Here is a 26,059-nt window from a genome sequence, read left to right on the forward strand (position 1 = left end):
AGATAAATATAGGTATGTGCAGTCAAGAATGAATGCAATAGTTTTATCCAGCTCCTCGAATCGCACATCACTTTTGTTTTCAAAAGTTAATTTTACAAAATAAGGCATAATGATGAACTCCCGAAATGATTGTCAATCCAAGCATCATCAAAGTTCTTACAAACCTTTACCAGTATCCGGTATGCTTTAGAATAGTATATGTATTGTACATATTCGCGATAGGATTTAAATTTTGTCAGAGACATTGCGGCACACCTTATTCATCGTTAAATAAACTTTTATTGCTGCACTCTCAAAAATTAGTTAGTCAATATAAGTATGTGATATAAGAGCAGTCTTACGAATCTCTTACTCATTGCAATACGCCATTAAATGCCTAAGATATCGTTGAATTATTTGACGTCACACAGCAAAGCAGTTCCTCGCATTACCCAGAAGTCTGGTGGCCTAGATGTTTGAAGCCAAAGAGGAGTAACCAATAAAATATATGTTCGCATTGGTTTCTTGTACACAGGACACTGTGAATATATGAAATATCACATGATAATTATCTTAAAAGGTCTAATATAGTTCTTCAAGGTTCATTTGTTTTCAATCAATAAAAAATATAATGACAGCCATTCAATATCTCGTTTTGATTTTCTACATTTATTAGTAGCAGGTAAATATTTAAATTGATAATGAATCATTGCTTGAGAAAAAAAGGAAAATACTTCATTGATTGATTTTCGTACTTAATATACACCCACCTGATACAATTTTGGACTTTTGTCTGGTGTATTATATAATGCAAAAATGTGTATAACTGGCATGAGTACACACAATACTTTATTTGCAGCTTCGCACAATTTGTTATTTCTTTTGTCCCATCCAGCTCCTTCCAAGTAAAGCCCATAGACATAAACTCCTTCCTGTTCATCATAATGCAAGTTGAATAATAATATGCTGCAGAATAGTAATTATTTTCATACAAAGCTACATACAAGAGGAGGAACTCGTGTTTCTTCACGGGTATGTCGTGTGACTTCGTTGTGCAAAGTGACATTATCTAAAGCCCACCCAGGATGAGCTCGGGTCACTTCTTGCTTCATTGCAGTCAAAAAACCTAGGAATTAAATTTTTAATCCAATGAAAAATACATATTTGCACATTGTAGAAATGAAAACGTGTTAAACATACCTTGTGGATTGAAAAATCCTGTCATCCAAAACTGGCAAGGCCGACCAGTGAAGATCCAAGTCGAAAATTGCTGATTTCGTTCTAGTAATTCTGTAAACCAAAATCCTATTGTAGAGGATTCCCAAGATTTGTCTTTCCACAGTTTGGGGACTCGGGCATCAAATATATTATCCAGAGCATCCCTTAGCATCTATAAAGTTTGTACATTAGTTAATTTATCACAGAATTAGAAGCAAGAATATTTTACATATTTGCCTTTAATAACCATTCTTTTCAAACATCATGTGCGAAAAACTCAGTTCAAATTTACTCAACAATGATTTAAAAAAAGAAAATCATACCTCATTCATAATTATAATACCCTCTAGAGCCAGGACTAGATCTTTTAACATTACTCGGACTAATTTAATAACTTTTTGCATGCGATCTATCTCTTGTTTCAGGAAAATATTCATGGAGGCAGTATGACCCATCATTTTTAGTCTGGAATGGAACATATTCTATTAGTTGTTTAACCATTCATATCTTTAAAACTGTACTATTTCATTGCCAGTAAGAATAAAAGATTTAATTAAAACAATGGGCAAAAGCGTTAATGTATCATTGAATTAATTATTGAATAGAACTTCGGCCTCGTTGATATTTTTAATTAAAAACTTAAGCCTGTGATATACATTTCAGAAGCAAGCAACGTTTACATATAAACTTTCAATGTAGCAACAGAAGGTAGAAGAAGTTAAATAAAAATTATAATGAACCTTTCTTTCACTTGAAACGGATCATAGTCAGGAGGTAATTTATCCAACATTTCTTTAGCCAGCTTCATCACCACAGATTCTCTAGACTCACCACCTCCACCACCAGATTCTTTGGGCTGTACCGAAGTGATGGTATCCAACACATCTTGAGTAGCACTACTCTGGTGACTAAAAAAGTGAATCGGAAAAAGTCACATTAAAAAGAGGTATGTAGTTGATGACTTATTACGTTCGTTAATCATCTGAAATCTAATTAAATAATTGAATAATAACAGCTAATATATCGTAATGTTACACATATGTATCAGGACTAGCAAGTTTATGATGCTATGATATGTGCGACTAATAAAGTAGATATTCATTCATATAATATGCCTACTATTAAAAAAATACTTTTGAATTGTGATTTAAACTAACGACAACATACGTGATATCAGCATTTGAATGTAGACCGTATGCTTGCGGTGGATCTATTGGTGCCATGGCCTCAATGGCTTTCAAATATTCAGAAACTAATTTGTACCAAAGAATTGGATAGCCTTTATGGAAAACGAATCCCTCGTTAAACATTCCTTCAAAAAACCATACCTTCGCAAACGTATTCAGAAGTCTTTTATCATAATCGTCTGTGACCCGACCACCGTATTGAACTTCCCCGATCATGTACCTGTTTTGCAATTTAAATGTAAAGTAAAAGTAATCTGTTATGCAATAAATATAACTGATGAAATAAAGTAAAAAATTACCGGACAGTAGACCAGCTTATACCACGTTTGGTATCATAATCGTTGAAATGATTGTTCATGAACATACAAGATGCTAGCCAATCGGCAGAATTAAATTCATATGGTATATTCCAACCAAGAGGTCCAAATTTCCGACGTTCTTGAACAACAGTATGTAGAAACGAGACTGCGTAAATTAACGGTATATATTGTGCAACATCACACTGATCCAACATGTCCTGACTCATGCCACTATAAGTCGCAAGGAGTCCAGCGCGAATACCTGAGAATCAATTCAATTTAAAATGGAAGTATCTTGAATCAATTCTAAATTTTAGCAAGAGTTAATTGGATCCCTATTAATACCTTCGGGTGGTTCATTAGTGAACTTAATTGACATTTGCAAGAGAGAAATAGGAAAATCATTATGTGGTTCAGTGGTAATCCATATTCGAAAGTCTGGATGCGATGATTCCATATCTGTTATAAAGTTGACTAGTTCAGCCATGTATTCCAAACCCAAGTGGCAATTTTGACACAGTGCCCAGAAGCCCTTTATTAACATTAAGACTTATGGAATATTATAACATTGCAGTTTGAAATAGTTATAGTATATAATTAAAATGAATGCCTTTCACCAATTTTTGCAAAATGTTTCTTGAGCAATGACGGAAAATTTACTAATGTATAGAATATTTGGTAGAAATTGCATATTTAGAAGTTGCAGAAGAAATATTCGAATTATCATGTGGAGAAAAGGGAAAACAAAATGATTAAGTATACGTATTCTAACAATAAACATACTTCAGTTTTTGCACTGTTCATTAATTTTCGAGCATGAACTTCTTGACCCTGTCCCATCGAAATACTCTTGCAAACTATGTCCATTTTTTTTGCAAGTTGTTCAATGCTTGGAGTAGGATCTGATCCCATGCTCAAAAAGCAAACCATTGGAGTATTTGGCCGAGATTCTGCGTGCATAATATCCCAAAGTGTAATTACTGGTTCCGCATATTTAGGTCCCAAAGAAGAAGCAATATACTTGCGGGATTGTGTTAACGTTCGATCCATACACCATGCTCTACAAATTGTATATTAGAATAACCAGTATCTTATTGGTAATACTTCAAACACGTGAGGAAAGTGCAAGGCTGAATCACCTAATCATAAGTAGACGTCGGAAGGTGTCCAATGTGTTATAGCCATCTGGAATCACTTCTTCTTCAGGTGCCTCTCTGTCAAACCAATACTTCCAAACTTTTTCAGATGCAGGAACCTGCGATACTATATATTGGAACTGTCTTAATCCTGAAAGCGCTACCAAATTCAACCATGTCATATCAGTAATCCACTTGCAGGGCTTTGGTGCTACTGCATTCAAATCAAGTGCTGCACCGCCTTTTATGAAATATTGAAATTCTTCGTAGCTGATGGCCCCCCTTTGTAAATCAATTTTCAATGTCATCAGTAAAACGAACATGTACTTATGATTTTCATAAAGCCCGCGAGCTTTATATTTACAAATTTCGAAGGTGAGATATTCTATTATAAAATTGATTCTCCTCTGGTTGATTGGACTCTTTTCTGATCTAAAAATAAATGGAATGTGGTAGAATATATGCTAAGCAGAGTAATGATTTGCGTGACCAAATAGTTCATTTTAAGACTGAAGTAGGATTTACGACAGTTGAGCATTAGAACTTCAATTTTCGAAGTTATAGACCTCAATGTATCTCACCTAGCCATGGAAATATCAAAGCGTTCTAAAAATTGAGTCAGTGCAGTTTGATACATGCAATTCACTTGAGCCATATCGCACACTAAGAAGTATAAAACACTGCCACGTGTGGCTACAGGCCTGAATTCTTCTCGGGCTGCATTTATTTTAACTTCTGTATCCCTAGCAATGTTCAGTTTTTCGTTTACTTCTGCTGCAGTTTGTTTTGTAGAATTTAATACCGACATCAATTCCACATCTTCTATGAGCGATCCCTTTTGAAAATAATGAATTAGTTTCACTTAGTTCAAACAAACTTCAAGAACGAATAAAGAGACCTATGTACCTGCACAGTTGTCAACTTTTGAAGCAAATTTTCTTCCAGCTCCTTTATCTTCCGTTTATTACTGGTCACATCTGTAATTAGCTGTGTTCGCTCGTTTTCTAGCTCCCGTTTCTCAGTTAATATAACTCTTCCTAAGAGCTGATCTTCTAATCCTAAAGTATACAACTATTTAGTTTCTACAACAGTGTTCGTAAAATTCGATCTTACACCTCGATATCGGGTTGTAAAATGCCCCTTTTCTCAACAGTGTGTGTAAAATTCGATTTGATAACTGGCCGGCGTAAAATGAAATATTCAATTCTTTGCATTTCTATACCACGATGTACTGTCAAACTGTATTAACAATATATCCTTATAATATTTACGTCACGTAATAGAAGACATAGTTTCGTCTGTTTCCATTTTCACGTAATCGAAAAATGTAATGATGTTCAAATCATTGTGCAAGTTAATGGTTGTTGATTTCATAAATTTCTTTGGTTGCTTTATCCGTCCACCTGGTAGTGAACATGGCGTAAGCTACGTTGGATGTTGTACAATGTTCATTTTTTATTTTGAATTGATTACATATCGTTTTATGATTTAATATCAGAAATCGAATAATGTGACAACCTCCGAATTTTTTCGCAAATTAATGTTTGTTTATTTAACATAATATTTGTAAAAATTATCCCATTCAAATATATGTTCGGTATTTTATATTTTTTCACATTCATATTTAATATTTATACATTTTTTTTTTTAATATGTAGATCAGTATTTTTCTTATAGGTATATGTCAACCCACCAGGGGGGATTCGCCCCCAACACCCCCAATAGGGCTTACAGCCCTGGACTCAATCAGTTGCGCCCAACCCACACCCCACCTCGAAGCATAATATTCTGATGTGATGCTGTATAATTTACTGTATACATGACCGAATTTTCTGCACACTGTTGCAAAAAATAGCGTATTAAACGCAGGCGACCGATTCACGACCTTGTGCTGATCAGCAAAGCACTTTTGTATTCTTGTAAATTGCAATCTAGATATTCATTGTGTTGATGAGATGTTACCCTACATTTATCATTCTCCGAATGATGGTTTTTAGTGTTGACTGTTTTATGTATTTTAATGAATTATGAGTAAATAGATGACACTGAAACTAGCAGGTAATAGTCAGCAGGTAATACAAGCGGAAAATTTTCAGGGCGTGACGAAACATTGCAACTTGGCAGGATTATTCAGGCAACTCTTTTGAATACATTCCTTGATAGTTTATCGTTTTCTCACTCCCTGAAAGCCTTCCAGATGTATAACCTGCTGGTTTAAGCACCACAGTAAATAAATCTGCATGTATATTATACCTTTCTGTGTGACGGTAAAGTCAATTATGGAAGTACGTGCAGAGATTTCCGGAGTGTAAGATGGATTTGGAAGCTTGGTCGTTATATAAAGTCTAAAATGATCATTAACATCTACTTCTTTGTCCCCAAGTTTCACCTATACAGAACATTGACTATTAGGAATTCGCCTGGATAAGCTATAAAAGAATTATTGAATTTAGTAAGCAATGAAAAAACATTTCTTTGAATATTTCTGAATGAAAATTTACCTTTAACGAGGAGCCAATTTTTATAAAGTTTTTTTCTAATAGATTATCTAATACTGGATCCAGCTCTTCTGATACATCTTCTATGAGTAATGGACGTCCAAGGGAGACACAATCCTCTACGTGAGTTCTGAAGTACTTCAGAGAAAGTAGTGTCACCTAATTTTTCATTTTTTATTTTTATAAATGACGGTAAATTAAATATGTAATGTATAATGACCAAATCTATCTTTCGTAGCAGCAGAGGTGATTGCTATAACATCAACATTAATGAAATAACTCAAATATCATTGTTATACAGCACTGATTCATTAAATACATGGTTTTGTCATACAAGTTTATCTTTTAGCTTACCTGTAATTCGAAGTCTTTTTCTTTATTTTTTATCCATGACTTGCCTTGTAATTGTGGATCGATCAGTAGTGGATATCTGGTAGATTTTGTAACTATTATACCGTTTTGTATAGAAAGTTCATCATTAGGTAGACCTTGAAGATTCCATTCTCCTGTCTAACAATATAAATAAGCATTATTAGGGGTTTTTAATTAAATTTTACAAGCAACGAACTTCCAAAGTCCCATACGATAAACATGTGTGATTTTGTACACTCTATATTGTATCAATACATACATGTATCTCTGCCCAGAATGTATTAGCACAAAGAATGAATTGTACGATAGCAGTGAGGATCATGATTTTTCTGTCTGTATAGCATTCAATTTACATTAAGTTAACTAATTTGAAACTGTGATATATTTGCGTTAATATTTGACAAACCGTAGCTGAATCTGTTAATGAATCTACGATGTTGATGGTCACTGAAACGGGAATCTTTCGGCTATGTAGAAACTCGAACCAGTTCTTTTGCAAAAGGATTCGAAATTCTTGGTTGAACGGGCCACAATAAGATAAAAATCCTGTTAAAACAAGAACGTCACCGACAATTCTCTCTCTTTCTGATTTAAATGTTGCTAATTGATCTGTCCACCGTATTCTTTCTCCAGATAATCCGTCAATCATAGCTGTTGCGGTATCCATTTTTGCTTGACATGCAGCAGCTTGGTCAACAACTTTCTATGTGATATGATATCAACATTATAACGCTGTTATTCGTCACAAAAAACTAGTGAAAAACTATGTTCTTCGACAATACAGTGTTTAATTACTCTGAATATAAATCGAACGCAATATTAGCTCACTTGTCTCTCACTCATAGCAAAGTCGTATTCCTTTTGCACTACTTTCAAATCTTCATCTTTGGCTTTCAAAAGTTTTTCAGCTTCCGCCAAATTTCGATTAGCTGTATCGTGCTTCCCTTGTTGTATGGCTAAATTAGCCTGTAGATAACAATGTTAGTCAGATATTATTTTCCCCAATTTAAATTTCCAGTAATTACAGTTACAGTAATACATTCTAACCATCTATTAAATATCTTAGGGTATTCATAACACTTTGCATTAATTTTATTCATGCTATACTTGCTTTCAAAGGAAGCACATCTTTGTTCACAGAATAAAATGTAACCATTGAAATAGTCCATTGAATCAATCCAGCAACATTTCCACAAGCCTGTTTAGCTGCTTCATATGTATACATATGAAAGTTTAGATAGGGTCGCATTAGATCAACAGTTTCGCCATTAATGTTATCCTTTGGGAAATTTTGCAAGTTGAATAAGAAGCGCGTATCAGCCATGACCTAGTGCAAAATAGAAATATTAGATAGCCGTACATTATGACAATATAATAGTAAACGAAGAATAACATTACAGTTTGTCTGCAAGTCGAAAGTTCTCATTGTACACTTAGATAACAATTGTCTATCGACTTTCAGCATTACTATGTGATCTATACAGCCTGTAGTCAATAGAAATCACAGGATGCCTGTGACTGCAATAATTGATTATTAATGTTTATTCCTGTACCTTTAAAGCTTCACCCCATGAAGGCAATAAAAATTGTTTCTCTGTATCTGGTTTGACTGGTTCCAAACGTTTCCCAAATAAAATCAAGACGCAGTCCATAATAAGGGTGATGAGATATGGAGGTTTTCCCAACTTTCGTACTGTAGAGATATCACTTCCTTTGATAGTCTGCAAAGTAAGTATTACATAACCAGTAGTCATTACGTAATTTGATTTAATAATTTAACAATCTTTGCTTTCAACAAAAAGTAAAGTTGTCAATCGATGGTGGGTGATAACATGAATATTATGTCAAGATACCTGCAGTGCTGATTCTGCTTCAGCGAGAGCAGGTTCAGCTGCTCTTAGTTTAACTTCTGCGTTAGCTCTTTCTTTGGCAATTATTTTCAACAGAGCCTCAGCTGCATCCTTGGAAATTTGAACTTGTGCCTTTATTGTTTCAGCCTCTCGCTTCTTCTCATCGACATGAACTAAAATCTGCAAGTAAATATCTCCATATAGACAAGTTCAGCAAATTTTTGAGAAATATAAACCCATCACAAATAACACTGCCAAACACACTGACTACATATTTCCGTATGCAATTAAAAATTTTTGAGTTCAATATAGGGTATTTCAGCAAGTGAAAAAAATGTCAATAGTACTTGGCTGCCAATTGATAGGTGGTTATCTGAAATTGCAGTTATTGCAGACCTACTTCTTCTACTTGAGCATTTGATACAGCTATTTCTGCTTGATTTTTTTCCAGCACCAAACGCAAGTCATCTACTTGTGCTGTAGCATCAACTAATTTACTGAGCCCATTACTCATGCCAAAAGCAAGTGAATTGATGTTGTCCAAGCGCTGTTTATATATTATTTTGTATCCACCAATAAATGATAAAAATGATTTTGGTGTCACGTACGATTGCCGACGGAACCTGCAATATTGGCATTTAATCTATTTAAGTTAGTTGCTTACTTATAGCTATGTACATGATGTACACGATTTTAGTTGTATTTCAAAATTCGAATATCTGAAGCAAATGCATGATGCGAAAAGTATCCAACACGAATCGTGACCAAACCTATTGTAATATTCTACACAGGTGTCAGCAACATCATCTTGCACATCACCCATTACTTGAATTATTTGCAGTTTGATTTCGGGGGTACAAATTATTTTGAAGTTGCCCAAGAAATGTTCGCTTACTGCACATAATGCATCCTTGGGCCACTTTGTGAACCAATTCATTGTGCAGCCAGATATAAGCCCGGGAAATTTCAGAGACCTGGACCTGAATTTTTCTCCCACCTAATAATAATAATAATGAGAAATTTCTTGCATAATTTAAGAAAAAATAGTAGTTATATGTTAGTCTTTAAAATTTTTGTGATCAATCAATTGAAATAAATTGCAAACAACTCCATTCATTATAATGAAATCGAAAGTCACTCACTGGTGAAAAACATAGAACCACATGCAAATTATTTCGAGCACGTGATATAAAAAAGTCGTAGAGATTATCCTGTGTCGGTGGTCTCTTTGGGTCCTCTTTTTTCATCAATGGTACTATATTGGTTAAAATTTCATCCAATTCATCTTTTGCAAATAAATTTGCTATTTCACCGACGCTGAGTACATTATTCAGGTATTCAAGGAATGCTTCATCTTTGATTTCGTTGTCAGTGAATATAAATGTCAACCCCTTAGGACCTGTGCCTGCATCCCGATATAATTTGCGCAAGTCATCCATTAAACTACCGACATTATAACTCCTGCATAAATCAATAGAAGTATTAAATGATAATGCCTTCAGGAGTTCATCACAGTGTTTGCGATATTCTGTCAATCCTTTATCATATCCAATTATTGTACCTTGTTAATGTTATTTGGAAGAAATTGAATCCAGCTATAAAGGATGAAAGACGTGTCAAACTTTGTTTCCCTGACCCTCCTACGCCAACAAGCATTGCATTCCCTCTTGGGACTCCAAGAATTCTTGATATTCTTATCAAATGCACCAGAGCATCATGAAAGAATACCATATCAAGCGTCATGCCACGGACATATTCATTGAATAGGTCCATATTTTGGTGCACTTTTGCAATGACAAATTCGTAGCTGCAGTAATTATTGTAGGAATGTGTAAAGTGGTATAATGATCAATTATGGGATAAGTCTAAATCAACTTAAGCTCCTCGTATTCATTCACCTCGGTATTTCCTCGTATATTTTAGGTGTTTCAATGATGAAATCCTCAGGTTCATCACCGGTTGGATCAGGAGCCTCTCGTAAAAAATTGACGAAGTAGGTTTCGACACCTGAATAATGTTTGTAATCTGTTCCCAACAACTTTTCTGCTGTCTTGCGCATAGTACTTTTGAACCACTCTTTATCAGGAAAATTTGTGAATCTGGAACAAAATTCCACCAATTCGACAGTGTCTGAATTATTTCTCTATCGCCTTACAATTCGATATAATTATAATTATCATGATATATTTTCATATTTCTGCTACTGATTTACATAATGACACATATGATCTTACCGATCAGATATGACACGTGTGCACTCATGATCCCATAACTTTAACATCATTTTAATAGAATCACACTCTGCTCCTTCTATGCGTAATATTCCTTCCCAGATTCGTGAAAGATCTCGCAAGTTGAAGACATAATGAAACTTGGCCGGTGTGGGTAACATTTTTATTTTAGTTTGCTGCCATAACACACGCGTCAAAGGTATCAATTTTGGGAGGAAATTCACAATAATGTGTGAAAATCTGCTCTCACAAAAATATCCCTGTCCAATGGAACCTGTAAATTTAAAATACTCTGTGTTCAAAACTTACTAGTAATAGTTTATTGTTTAAAAACAAAAATAGTCAGTAATGTTGTACCTGAAAATATTACCATATATTGTAAGCTGATTTTCTGCACTTACTAAAAATAGTATCCATAGATTTATTTGATGGCAGAGTGCAGTTAAATATACAAAACTGTCTCTTCAAGCGAGGGGGAACATCATTGCGCCCACCTCCTGGGTGAATCATAGCAGCCAGGAGCATAATATCCTGAATTATAGAAAATTCTCCAGGTTTGTCCAGAGAATAGAATCCCCCACATTCCATTAGTTGACGCACTATTTCGTTTGTGATTTGATCACCCCATTCATTTATCACCGGCATATTGATATCGTCAATAAAAATACTCATTTTTCTTCCACCAGGTGGACCATATGTGTTTCCAACTCGTTTTTCAACGTAACTTTCGAAAATACGCTAAAAGATGTTTTCACACTTCTATAACACTGATATTCCTTTGAGGGGAGAGCACTGTATGTATTCTAGATCACATTACCTGTACCATGTTGGGAGTAGATGCAGAGGAGAAATTGAAAAATTTATTCAAATGATATTCTGGGTCATGTCTTGCCATGTAGCTTTTAATCATAACCGTTTTTGCAGTCCCTTGTTCTCCTAAAAAGATGAAAGAACAATCAACATATTTTTTTTTCAGAGAGATCTATTGAAGCTGATCTCTACAATCAAGATAAAATCACAGAGACTATTATTTTGAGTGAACTCTTAGTTTGTTCAATGTAAGCAAATAAGATAATTACCAATTAGAAGTACTGCCTTCTCTTGTTTTGCTATAAGATCTATGAGGTAAGCAGTTCTAACATTATCGACGTTCGGTACGAGAATAGTGTAATAGTCCAGAACAGCATCATCAGGATATTCGAATTTCGGAACTCGACTGTTCCAATGAATCCATTTCCCTTTTTCAGATACTAAATATTCAAATATTGTCTCATCCTCCTGAAAATTGATATTAATTTCACATTGGGCAATTCGAATTTTTCAGGGCAGCTGAACATTGATGAATGTTAGTTTTAGGCTTGTCACAATAAACTTTCCATGCATTTTGGCCAATCGCACTTGGATTCGTGTAATACTAAAAACTCTTCCAATGCTGCTCTATCGTCAAGCTCAAGCACTGCACCCAAACTCCACATTACGGAGAAAAGAAATAATTTTTCAAGATGTTGTTCAGATAATGTTTCTATAAAAGAAGATTCAAATACGGTAAAACTATTTGATTCAATGTTAATAAAACTACAGGAAATGATTCTGTATGAGTGTACGAATAAATTTGAACTGTGTATTTCAACTCTGATGATTACGTGTTTTGAAGACTTGTATAGATGTAATTTTTACTTGTTGGATCCACGTCGTGGCTGAGCAATCCTTCAAGTAAATTCGTACACTGTCTGATGTAAATTGCCTCCAACAGATTCATTTTAGCATGCAGTTTGGTTTGTACAAAAGTATGTGCATCTCCATACAATTTTTGAAACAGTGGTCGTAACACTTCTATTTCATACGACTGGCGTTGTTTAAACCATCCCTAAACATTTTAAAACTCATGATATATTTAATTGACCAAATGACACCTTTATCATATCAGGTCAGTTTCAGCGAAAAATGATCTGTAATAAAACTAACAACTTTTTGCTAATCCAGCTAGTATTGTTTATCAAAAAAGCTTTACACAATTTTATTACATCTTCACATTGTTTTCATATACCTCTAAAAATGGAGTCCATTGCAAGACCGATGCACTGACAAATACCATTCCCATTCGTGAAATAGTTGCTGGTGATGCATTATCAACATTATCTGGCTCAAATACCAGCTTGCTATTTGGGGCCATTATAATACGATCACCATTAGCCAGAGTTAGTGTTTTATTATCATCCAGGACAGAGTTCAAGTTTTCAATCCAAACCGCATCGACCGGACCATCTAATACAATCCATAAGTTGTCTGTTTTTTTAATTTGTGTAGATCTCCGCCACAGGGTAGAAAATATCCCATCTGTCCAATCGTTTGTTGAAACATCTAGTCTTCCAAACATTTGGGAAGCTGTTATAGCCTACCTCACAAAATAAAAGGATTTTTTTAAAATTATATTAAAAATGATCCTTCAACCATGAAAATTAATTGATCCAAATCCAAATCAACTTCTGTATATCTAAAATACTTTTGTTATACACTGTGAATATTCACCTTGGGATTCATTCTAACTTCCTTATGTGGTGAACCTGTGTCAGTCAGTGCTCGCATTAAGGCCCACATACAACGCGTTTTCCCAGATCCAGTTGGTCCAAGAACCATCAGACCATGTCGAACGAGTGAAGTTTCATATAACTAATTGTTCAAATCGAATATTCCTTAAAGTGATATAGTTTTAGATGGCTACAATATGAATAAGTCTCGAGTGCTTGAGTGGTTGAACATTTTTGGTTGTAAGTTTGAAATATACTACTGTAGCTACAGGTTATCATGTGATTAACATTTACAAAGTTAACATTTAATACTGATAAAATAGATCTGACCTGAACAGCTTTTAAATTCCACTCCGCGTGATTCATTATGCCAAGTGCAGATGCTGCATTAGCAATTCCTTTTTGGAGGTCTTTGTATGTTTGTGTAGTTAATTTAATTCCTGGGAACATATCTTCAATCAATGACATGAACAAAGGTTCATCCTCATCAACTAGCTTCGATAGATTCATATCTCTGCAAACAATAAATTATATTTAATTCGTTCAATGATCATATAATTTTTATTTACAGTAGATTGAATTTCTGACCTTAACACTCTCATTAGAGTAGTTTCTTCTGACTCTCCAGGGTGAGCTCGTTTTTGAGCTCCAAGAGTCCGAAGACAGGACAATATATTCCGTAATCCAAAATCATAATGGACCTGCTTGCTCAGCTGTTCCTCACATAATTTATATAACGTGAAAAACTTCCGTGACAAGAGCAAATTTTCTTTAAATCCACATGCAGCAAGTTTGACACGCATTATTATCTGTAAAAATAATGTCAATTTTTTCTAATTGTTGTTGATGCGTAATTGGGACAATACTATTCTAGGAATACCAAATTTTTACTTGTCTATCTGGAACCATCATTGCAACACTTCTGAATTGTATTTTCAAATTTTCTGGCAGTTCTTGACGACCAGCATAACCAGGATTCATTGTTATGAATAATCCAAATTCATAGTCAATGCTGTAAGTCTCACCATCACTGAAAAAAATCATGCAAATGTTGTTACTGAAATAACAATGTCATACATGTATTTATGTTAATTCCAAACGTCAATTGAAAAGTCAATAACTAATGCCCTCATAAATTATGTATCTTCACCAAGGAATGTGATTCTTTTTTCACTAAGGAAAAATTCTTATTAGCAACACTGATGAAAGAAACTGTCTTGTCAATGAACTCTTTAGTAAATAAAAAGTATTCGTGATTAAATACCTAAAAAGAAATGTGGACCTCTTTTCTTTTCTACCTGTTAAAACAATAGCTATTTGTTGTGCAGCAACGGATAAAACAGGTAAATCGATCCGATTGAATTCGTCAAAGCATCCCCACGCACCCGCTTGGGCGAGACCCTAGGAAGCCGAATTATAATTTGATCATCAGGAAACAATATGAGGATATTTCAATTATTACGAAATAAATATTTCTACATGTGTTTAAAATATATGAAAGAAGAATGCTTATTTGACAATTATGATTTTCAAGACATTCATACCTTGAAAATACGACCAAGACCTCGGAAATCCATTTGATCTGAGCAGTTGAATACCACAACATATTTGCCTAAAGCTTTCCCCATGTCTTTAGTGGTCTCAGTTTTCCCAGTACCGGCTGGGCCAGCCGGAGCCCCCCCAAAGTTCATTCCTGCATAAAATTAGTATAAAAAATTTGTTACAGTATAAAACATTTGTTGCGCAATTGTAAGCTGATGGCAATCACAAAAATCCTAGCAAATTAAATATCATTAGTAAGTATTTTTATTTGTTTTCAGCTTAGATTCTGTAGTTATGTGTATAAATATAGTGAAGTTTTATTAAAAATTGTTAGCTAACCAACAGCCTGAGCAAGGGTTATATAGCATCTATCCGTCAATGGCGTAATAGCGAGTCGATCTGTACAGCCCAAAAATTCGTTTTGATATGTGAAGTCTACGTCAGTGATTCTAATTGGAACTTCTTCTGATTCCTCATCAAAGTAAAATCTAGCTTGTTTAAGCCATTCAAAGTCTTGAATATTTCGAATTCTAAGCCGACATAACTCATCAAAGATATCTCTGAAAAGTGTGACAGTTACTCACATTAATTTTACATATTTCCACCCCATTGTCAATCAATAGACAATACTGTTTATACGTTTCATTGACTCATACCTTTGATGAACATGTATAGTTATTAAAGCTTCATACTTTGCTCTTGCGTACTTAGTAAGATCTTTTATAGTTACTTCAATAAGGCCATTGAGTAGATCCAGAAACCATTGATTAGTTTTTTTCATAACGTATTTATCTCTCTTAGCTGATATCATAGCTATTTCAGCGTCTCGAGTCCATGAAACTTGAACAGCTACTAAACCGACCTGTGAATTACTGTGACTGTACCATTTTTAGACATCAACAAAAGGATACCATGCTTATTTATTATCATAAATGTAATTATTGCATTTATTAAGGTTCTTCGGATATAGTTTGTTTTCGTATCAAAAAGTTAAAAGAATTGTTAGCATTCTAAATTGCCAAATGTGTTGAATAATGTTTTATCGATAAGTGACACATAGAATGTAGCTCATCATATGTGAAGTATTTACTTGTAATACTGAATTATCGATTAATTGCAAAATTTCAATATCAGGATTATTGAGAAGCTGCAGTCCCTGTGCTATAACACTTCCTACAGATTGTTGATGCATTTTCAAAAGAGAATTTAACCAATTCTCTACTCCTCCAGTGCATGTCACTTCCTTTTCAAGAATAACTTTTTCGTTTTCTCTGGATAATATTGCAACAATCTTCTCGTATTCTTTTTCATGGAATTCTAGCTGTTTGGAACAAGTTGTGACGTTCAGTAATTACAAATACAGTTACGATTTTGGTTTACTATAATGTAAAAATCGGCAACTTAACATAAATCATTGCCAAATGAAAGTCGAATTAACAAACAAGACATATTATCTTATATTAATGGAAATAGAGTGGGAAATTGAGTACACCAAATACTAACTCTTCCAACATTATCGAAAAATCCGTCCAAATATTTTTGTATCGTATGGCAATCTGCAGCTTGGCCAAGAATTTCCAGTAAACTCGGGTCTGATATAAAGCAGAATCTTGGGAAAGTCACCCGCTTCGTTTCTAAGTACCTAAAACAGTTTATCTTGACAGTAAGTAGTCAGATCTACCAAATTTTTATACAGGAATGATTTTAGACACAGTAACAAGAACACGAACCCGCTCAAGGATTTTTGACAAGATTCTAATTGTTCTAACAGATGTGGTAAGAACTGGCCCATTGTTTCATCACCAGTACATGTCTCCACTGCATTGAGTTTCTCATGAGCACGGTACATCAATTTAACCCAAGCCTTATCGATACTCTAAAATGCAAGATGATAAACACGAATTAGGTGCTTTATCATCACAATTTCGACCAGAGTCTACTATACGCTCAACAAGTATTTCCATTAACTTCAAACTTCTTTTTAAATAATCTTTACAAGCAGTAGAGTTCGATATTAAAATGGAAATTTATCACATTTATCGTAAAATCTAAAACTATTCAGTGGTAAGATAAATATGTTTTTATTCGTTAAAACTTACACTGAATCTTTTAGCTTCAGCAGGTAACTGCTTTGATATATCTCCACCAATAAAAACAGCTTCCAGATAAGCCCATAGGTTTTGCACATTTATCCACTTTGATAATATTTCTGAGGTGTTACTCAATTTATACTGCCACAATTGGATTTCTTTTTTAAAAGGAGCATTGTAACTTGAACGTAAAAAAATCGTTTATAGTAGCTCTCAATTGTATCAATAAGCGATAAAGCAAAAATATAGTAATATAATCATTATATTGTTGCACGTACCGATTAGCCATTAACGAGCTAATAATCATCAAGCTATCTTCAAGTTGGGCTATTATTTCACCAGTCTCCGTTCCTTTTAATTGCAGCTCCCCTCGCTGCTTGAAGTTTGAAAACTGTAAGTTCACTATTGACCAATCGGCAATAACTTGTTTCAATTTGCTTTCTATGTCCTTTTCTTTAACTGCACTGATACAGATATCCTGTGATAATAAACAAATTTTTCTTAATACGTTGGCTGCTCTTTACACATAGATAATACAGCTCGCAACAAAAAACTTTGTGGTGAAAAAAAATTGAAAAGATGCCGTATTCATCAATATGATGTATAGATGAAAATACATATTATTAAAAATGGTGGGTAAATTCGTATTCAAAGTACCTCTACTTCATCTTTGTGCTTCAAAAGTGGTGCTTCCATTACGTTTGCTAATGTGAATGATTCTGATTCAACATCAAAAAAGTAGTTACATGTTTTTGACATTCTCTCCCAGTGACGGTCTTTCATTGCTTTATTTGCCATCAACTCTAATAGTGGACAAGTCTCATTGAAATCGTCAATTTTTTTCTTCAAGTCAATAAATGCAGGCCAATCCTTCATGCCTTTGGGCAATTTGCGGCATCTGAAACAATTCCAACCTATGTGAAGCAGTCTTATTCTCTAATCTGAGTAAAGTGTCTTACTAGTTGCGGCAAATAATAATAACACCCAGTAAATATTGATACTTGTATTAGCAAAGTAAAGATGAATTTACATACTTGTTCTGAAATTCAGCTAATTCGGCAATTATGATTTCGGTATCGATTTCAGCCCAAGGTATTTCAAAATAACCATCAATAGCTCGCATGACTTGTAAATACAATCCATATAGCTTTTGTAATAAATTGAATTCTTTCTTCCGTTGTAGTAAAATTGGATATTCTGTTACAGCCATTCCAAACAGAGTTTCTCCATTACTATATGTTTCATATCTTTCCCACAATTCATCGAAACGAGCTTGGAATAGTATGACGCTGTAAATAGATTTAAGTAATTGAGCATGTCCTACAAACACTATAACTCAATTTTTATACCTCACCAATCTTACAAATAAATTTTAAAAGTAGACTGTTCCGGTGCAATAGAAAACAGCAAATTGGTAACGTCAAACAAGCATAATGTTGATTAATTGATTCATATACATTTCGATCTTTACCGATCGCTAGCTTCTTTTGCTGGGATTGATTCAACCATTGGACCATTCTGTTCAAAATCTATATCAAACTCCAATACATCGTTTTTGAACACAGCAACTCCGTCAATCAGTTCTTGCTTTAGCGGTTCTTGCATTTCACAGATTGTTCCTTGTACATGCTTGGCCTACAAGTTATTCAAGAGCATTACTAAGAAGTATGTTGATTTAACATTGATTTTATATCTCTACAAAAATATAGCTAGCTAAACATAATATTTACCCATTCGCCACTTAATGTCAGTATAAAAATCAGTACTTACTGTGGATAACATATTAGTGAAATTATATCGAAGACTGTCAACCGTCTCGGACTCTTCTTTAGTTACATCTATATTAAACTTTGCTAACAGAGCATAAGTTTCTTCAATTAAAATTAGTTCCATGTCTAACGATATGAAATCATCCCGAATCTCTCCAAGACATTTCATTGCAACGCGCACATCCTCCAAATCTTTGATATTCCGAGAGAGAACTTTCTTTTTATCATTAACATACTCCGTTATTCTTTGTAATTTAGCCTTGTAAGTAGTAGACAATATCTTTCCCAAAGTTGATTTCCATGCTTTAGCTTCAACCAACAAAGCGAGCTTCAATTTATCTGTGATTTATATGCAATTACATTTTACGTTTCTCGGTTTTGAGAAATATAGTACAACAGCAACGTAATTGTCAATGCGCATACAAATCTCGCAGAGAATTTTTAACAACTCAATCTGTTGGTTTCATGCAGGTTTACAAAAAGATATTTCATGCAAAGTAAAATGAACAGGGAGTTTCTTATCAATAGCTCACCCATATTGATTTGTATAGGTCCAATAATATGGTGGTCTGGTAACTCCATTATTTCTGTACATAAGTCATCATATTCTCTCAATTTTTCCCGTATTACCTGGGTTATAGGGTCAGCATCAACAAAACTTTGAATTTGTTCCACTCTGTCTTCAGCCCAAACATATGCATAGCGCAGATAAGACTGTGACAATAAATCATATTTTCAACATAAATTTACAACGCAACAGGAGAGAGAATGTTACTCAAACTTTCAACTGGATACTCACGTTACCTTGGATAGCAATATCATCTTTTAACATGAATATTGCACCTTGTAAGCTCATTGAAATACGAATTATTTCCTTATGATCAGCTACACTTGAATGGTAATTTTTCAACAGAGATTTCGTAGAGTCTGATAATAACAGAAATAAGTAATAAAAATAAATAGTCATTCCAAAGTTTGCTCTGGGCATTATTTGTTTCCAATATTGTTGATCATAACTATTGATGAATGTTTTAGATGGAATCTCTAATGGCAACTATATTTCAAATTTCTGTGATACATGCTTACTGTCCTCTATATCAATTCCAAGTGTGTTACGTCGTCTTGGAATAGCAGAATATCGTTGACCCCACATCACTATACTTTTATGGGTTCCTATTAGGTTTGTAATGACTCTATTGAAATGGAGTTGTAATTCATCTATTGGAGGTACTATGATGACATTTGGTATTTGTAAAACGAATTGTGTTTCCATCAGCGGGACTTCACCACCTTCTATATTTTCTCGAAGCAAGACACTAGAATCACATATTTTTTCTAAATGATCACATAGCATGTCACAAACATTTTGTTGCTTATTCCTTTTACATTTAATCAAGTTTCATAGATTCAATTAAAATCTTAGATAATATATTTATAAGTTAGCGAACCTAGAACTGCCCACTCTCTTCTTTAACAGATCCAGGGAGCTTTTCGTAGTTTTAACTAACGCTTCTATCAGTTTGCAATTGAAATATGCAAATAATTCCATACAATCATTCTGTAGATGTTCAATATTAATTTTAGTACTTCTGTCAATGTGTCCGAATCCTGTAATTTATTGAACTAACATTATGACAAGACTTTCCAATAGAAGCGATATGGAAATGATATTATATGCTTATTTTTGGGATGAAGAAAGTAGCTTTATACCTGGTTCAAATGGTCCTTTAATTAATTTTGTTTGCGATCCGACTTGCTTTGTTACTTTGTCTGGGTCCATCCAATCATATTTAACATTGTCAATACTTGGATCAGTTATCATTGCCATGAATTTGTTAATAATAGTAATAACAACTTTTTCAGCCGCTGCAGACTTAATTTCTAGTTCAACTGCCATCATGTTCCGAAAAGCTAAATTATCTGATGAAAATTTTTCAGGCGATGTTGGAAAATTATACAGTTGAATGAGCTTAGTCTCTGATATAGATTCAAAGACTTCATCAATCCGTGCTTCTTTCATATCTTTGATTTCTTTAATCACAGTTTCGACTTGAGTTATAACATTTTTTATATCTGCGCACACTTGTGGAACTTTCAGTGATGCCCATGTAACGACGGACAAACAAGGTTGAAAAGCAGTTTCAAGCTTCACAAAACTTGGTTTTATCATATTCAAGAAAAGTATTGGAACTGAACGCCTGTAAATAATGGGAAAAAAAATGATTTTAAAATGACGATCGATAGCATATGTGCAGTCGTACACTTTGAATTAATGAATCACCTGAGAGCATTGTTTAGTTCAACCATCTTTTTGACAGTTTCATGAAACGAGAAAAGTTTTTCTTTACAGAATGTTATTATTTGAATAAAATCTGGTACACTCAATCCGAAATTAGACATATGTTCAGATTCTTGGATTACTTCTTTGATATAAGGATCAAAATTTAAACAGTACTTATTCGTTTTTGGGTGGCGTATAAGCAATGGTGAGGATAAAGCCAATCTGACCTATAACACACAATTTTTCTTCAGTTTCATAGGAATTTATGAAGTTACACATTGTCCCAAAAATAATTCGCTTAAACTTACAATGTCAGCACTGTCGTACCATGCTTTATGATATATCATTTCATAATGAATGAAGACACTGATCAATGCATTGTATACTTTTATGCACTTTTGCATTCTTTCATGCGTGATCACCCGAGGTCTAGTCTTATATATCCCCATTGCATTTTCGATACGTTTATACAACTGCCGAATCCAATATATTCTGCCCGATACAGGAGGGACATTCCATGGCAATGGGGGATCTAATCTATCTTCATTGTACCTATCTCGAGTTTCTTCAATTTCCCGTTGAAAAGATGTCACAAGCTCCAAGTATTTGCGATCAATTCGCAAACGCCGAAAATACAGTTTTTGGAACCTACAGATGAAAGAAATTCTTCAAATCAGTAAAATTGTTTTCAATTCCTCTAATACTTTATACAAGTAAAATATCATATACGTAAATGCTAAGGTACAACTTACCTGCCTACTAAGTGCAGAGCTTGAAAAATATTAGGAGCTTCCGATACAGTTTTAAAAAAGAATTCTCGCAATTCAATTTCTGTTTCGATAACGTTCCTTTTAAACTCATCATAGTCAGGGTCAAAATAAGATTTTCTATGATCTAATGGGTCGTATTGCTGACTTGCGATTTTCTTAAAGAAATTTGTGAACTTTTGGGCGAAAACATCGATTCCCTCAATAGTGGAACTATGTAATATAGAATATGTAAGTGTTGTTTGTAGAACATCAATCAGCTAGAAGATTAAAACAAATGATTAATAATTATAAATCACAGTTGAGTAAAATATATGTACCAATATAGTATGACTATACATGGTATATGGAACAAGGCTTGCTCGACATTTTTACTTGTACTGAATTATACCTTTCTTCAAGCAATCGCTTGTAGGCATTTGAACTATTTTTATCGGATTGTTGTATGGTTTTAGTACAATTATTTTTAGCACACTTGCATACATATACCCTAATGTCAAGGTTTTATTATTCTAGACACTGACCTTATTTAATCTTATTTTGAAGGTATTGAATTTTCCGAACACATACATTTCGGATACTTCGAATGGTTTCTCATCTGGGCATGCTTTAACTTTTTTGCGCATTTCATCATAGCAGTCATGATAACATTGGTACAAATTAATGCAGTCCTAAACATTGTTGAAATTCACACGAAAAACCAGCTAACATTTTGGTTTGCAATATATCACGTCTAATTATACATGAACAATTTTGTTCTATAATATTTACCGTGATCCTTGATATGATTGATTTTTTTTCATCATTCCATACATTGATTGTGCCATTCTCAGTCAAATAAGCTTTGCATGATAAAATCATCTGGTTGGTCATCTACAATATACCAATCATATTTTACTATTCTGATCAAGTTTCTCACGGGCAAAAGATAGTAGGTATGAAAATTAAGAATTTGCTGTTAATCACCAACTCAACTCATGTGAAAATGACTCATGAGTTTGACAATTCCCCTAGCATATTTAAAACGATGCGTACCTTCACGAAAACTGCTGTTACCATTCGCCTGGTATTGAAAAACCGTGATGTTGCGTAAATCATTCTTATGGCATACATTAGACTTGGCAAATAATCACCAATTTTAGTTGGATCCAATCGGTACAAAGGCTGGGTGAATTTTTCCAATGCATATAAATACTTGACATTGTCTTGGGATAAAATTTGTACTGTGGTAACGTGGCTGTCCAATTTTTTCCATTTCTGTGTCAATAAAGAAAGAGTTGAATATGGTACAAAGTTCTACACCTAAAAATCAACTAACATTGATGTTTAATTAGACTAGCAAAGTACACCTGACGAGGACATCATTTTTGATTTTATTTATTGGTAGAATTTGTTTTGCAAACATATCCTGTTCAGTCGAATTAGATTCAATAGTTGTAACAGATCAAAATAATTTCCTAAATTGGCTATATCCATTCTGTGCGAAAATTGTAGTTACTAAATATAAAATCGAGACAAATATACCTTGACGAGCTTAGATTTTGAGTGAATTAATAACTGAATGAACATTTGAGTATGCTGAGACTTAATGTGTTCGACAATAGAAGAAAATTGGGCCAGAATTCTTCGCCAATAGATGAGTTCTGCTGTTGGTCCGACAGTTTCAGTTTCTCTTCTTAGTTGCTGACTTTCAACTATTGCCTGTAGTAACAAACCAAATCAATTTTAAACTTGATCAACGATTATTACCACTGAATTAATTTATCATTTGTTATGTTACAGTATTAATCAAAAAAATTATCCCTCCGTGTGAACACTGGGTCTTTTGGGGAACATTCCATTTCTGAATATCAATATTTATGAACAATACTTGGAAATCTTTGAGTCTGTAACTTTTGGACAATGTAGTTGACACTTTGAAAAGAAAACCTGATTTTTTTTCCCATTTCTTGAAAGCCTAGAACACTTTAAAGAAGTGTACAGACAAAAGGTGCAAAAAAAAATTGTTCACACAGAGGGTTAACTTCGAGTACATCTAAAGTCAAATATCCGTTTCGTTTGTGGTTTTATGTCTCGCTCTCTCTCTCTATACCTCGCCGATCATATGCTAGAACAATAACGGATGTTATACATGCTTATACTCACATGTTCCATACTCGTCATCCAAGTTCTTACATTTTTCTCGACTTCAAGAACAACTTCTGCATTTTTCGTGTTGTTCATAACACTTTCTGGTGTTGATAGATATTCGTTATACAGTGTCCAATTAACGTCAAATTTTATAGCACCTTCCAAGTCGAGTTTTGTCACTGGGATTAAAATAAGCACAGTTGCCAGTGTTGAGAACATGACAAAGATAATAATAACGATAAAAAACAGGATTGCAAATTGAGGAGACAAATTGCTATGTACTAACTGGACAAAAATTCGCAGAAATCTTTAAAGTCTCCTATAAAATTCTGTTTTATTTTTTGACCAGCTTCACTCTTATTCAATTCACCCCAAAGTGTGTTCGACGATATAGCTGGCTCATTCAATCGAGATACGAGTTCAGATATACCAGCTAGTGCACTTTTAGATATAGGATCAACCTCTGCATATGCATAGTACGTTTCCTTGAAGCAAAATAAGCCACATATTAGTTAAAAAATAAAGTTTGAACTATAATAGTCCTTTCTCAACACCATCCCTGCCAATGAAAATATGATTACCTTCCCGAGAGGCTGAACCCTAGTTTTAGCCTAGTAGCTTGACCCAACGGTTGAGTCACTGGCAGTGAACGTGTTAAGCAACTTACAGGTTCGAATTCTTACTTCGAGTAATTGTTTCATTTCGAAATCAACGTTAGATCTACAACGATAGACGATGACACATTTGCCACAGAATTTATCAGTAGATCCATCTGTCACACAACAACGCAATACCTCCTGCTCTTTTGCAAGTACCGCACTCCATCGACCAGACTCTAAAAACAGTGAGCTTCAGAACTTGAATGCATATTTATTTGATGTGAAACATTTTTCAAATGCTACTGAAGTTAAAACCTATTTACACCATATTGAATATCTTATGGCACAATGAGAGTATTACCAAGGGGCGGAGGAGGCATCATTTGATAGTATATTACTATTGCTTGTCTGCCGCCTTCCACAAAGAAACTACTGAAGGTATTCACATATTCGTCTGTATCAAGAATGCCTTCCTCCAGAAGACCTGGATCTGTGTTCAAAATATATGCAACCATTTCCAAAACATGCTGGTGCGTTGTTTTCAATAGTGCTTGCCTTGCATTGCGATTTTCTTTATACTTTGCCTGTAAAACGTTACACCTTTTTAAACTCATTAAGTGCGAGATAACAAAATGCATACATATACTTTCAAATGCACATGATTGCTCATGGCTAACTCTTAGGCTTGATCTTCAAATTCTAAATTACTACTACACAAACGATTAAAATTTTCATAAAGTATATTAGTAATTTTTCATTCACAGTAATTGATATTGACTTACAATGACATTGTAATAAGTAAGAATGTAATGCAAGTTGAGTAGGATATTGATCTATTATGAATGAAGAGCTTGAAGAGAAATGTGACAATTGTACTTTGAAGATCATTGTGAACATACCAGGCGTTCCTTCATACTCTCTGTAGGCAGACCTTCCTGGGCTCCGATTCTCCTCTTGAGTAAATCAGAAATACGCCGGTCAATGGCAGGCATTGTGTAATCCCGCGATGCATAATATGCTGATATATTTGCCATTATGTCATATACTTGAATCTATGCATATGATATAAAAAAAAATTGTCCTCCGTCAACAAAATATTCACTGTTTAATAATATCAATATTTTCGATATATTCTGATAACGTTAAACATTTAGCCCATGCTTTACTGATAATCCTCAATCTTGAAATATGATAACGCAACTTCCATCATATTGACACTTTACAGGTTTCCTGACATTTTTACTGTTAAGAAACAATGTAGATCACGAAACAACAAATGATTAAAATATCAAGTTTCATCTACAACTTTAGTGATTTGTCTTTGTTCTGAAGTTTATATTACAATTTTGAACTACTATTTTAAGATTAGATCACTGGGTGGGCTCATCAAGTAGCTATTTTACACCCAATTTAATGAAATAACTAAATACTTAGGTCTGTGATATTTTAATATAAAAACATTGATCATAAAATCAGTATCAATTAAGTCAATTCATTGATTGCAGAAAAAACGTCTTTTTTATCACAGAAGGTGTACGACTTCTCGGTACTTCAAATCTAAAGAATTATGTGAATTACAAAGT

At 34.0% G+C, this 26,059-nt stretch overlaps 1 protein-coding gene across 1 annotated transcript; it reads right to left on the bottom strand.

Annotated features, from left to right (window-relative positions):
• Positions 1 to 265: 265 nt before the first annotated feature.
• On the bottom strand, positions 266 to 26,009 carry kl-3 (dynein heavy chain 8, axonemal kl-3). Its single transcript, XM_046637240.2, has 67 exons — positions 25,376 to 26,009; positions 24,838 to 25,060; positions 24,561 to 24,712; positions 24,164 to 24,362; positions 23,893 to 24,056; positions 23,272 to 23,448; positions 22,783 to 23,004; positions 22,519 to 22,620; positions 22,272 to 22,418; positions 21,733 to 22,007; positions 21,289 to 21,628; positions 20,981 to 21,207; positions 20,410 to 20,897; positions 20,148 to 20,307; positions 19,786 to 20,015; positions 19,499 to 19,626; positions 19,233 to 19,413; positions 18,701 to 19,038; positions 18,402 to 18,565; positions 17,965 to 18,219; positions 17,588 to 17,828; positions 17,209 to 17,408; positions 16,940 to 17,111; positions 16,571 to 16,716; positions 16,344 to 16,482; positions 15,931 to 16,161; positions 15,497 to 15,702; positions 15,180 to 15,400; positions 14,843 to 14,991; positions 14,563 to 14,699; positions 14,190 to 14,328; positions 13,887 to 14,107; positions 13,629 to 13,812; positions 13,300 to 13,440; positions 12,818 to 13,165; positions 12,448 to 12,637; positions 12,143 to 12,292; positions 11,850 to 12,050; positions 11,588 to 11,706; positions 11,172 to 11,508; positions 10,774 to 11,044; positions 10,438 to 10,638; positions 10,101 to 10,346; positions 9,682 to 10,000; positions 9,310 to 9,536; positions 8,940 to 9,162; positions 8,543 to 8,719; positions 8,243 to 8,410; positions 7,801 to 8,016; positions 7,518 to 7,655; positions 7,096 to 7,392; positions 6,672 to 6,827; positions 6,321 to 6,476; positions 6,073 to 6,208; positions 4,726 to 4,877; positions 4,401 to 4,654; positions 3,823 to 4,251; positions 3,467 to 3,743; positions 3,029 to 3,215; positions 2,684 to 2,945; positions 2,365 to 2,604; positions 1,938 to 2,105; positions 1,521 to 1,662; positions 1,180 to 1,369; positions 984 to 1,105; positions 750 to 911; positions 266 to 518 (listed from the first exon to the last, which is right to left on the bottom strand). Exons 1-67 carry the CDS (start codon positions 25,508 to 25,510, stop codon positions 393 to 395), a joined length of 13,821 nt encoding a protein of 4,606 aa, XP_046493196.1. The 5' UTR covers positions 25,511 to 26,009; the 3' UTR covers positions 266 to 392.
• Between the last annotated feature and the right edge of the window lie 50 nt (positions 26,010 to 26,059).

Source organism: Neodiprion pinetum, chromosome 1 (genome assembly GCF_021155775.2).
Source record: "Neodiprion pinetum isolate iyNeoPine1 chromosome 1, iyNeoPine1.2, whole genome shotgun sequence".
Taxonomy (NCBI): domain Eukaryota; kingdom Metazoa; phylum Arthropoda; class Insecta; order Hymenoptera; family Diprionidae; genus Neodiprion; species Neodiprion pinetum.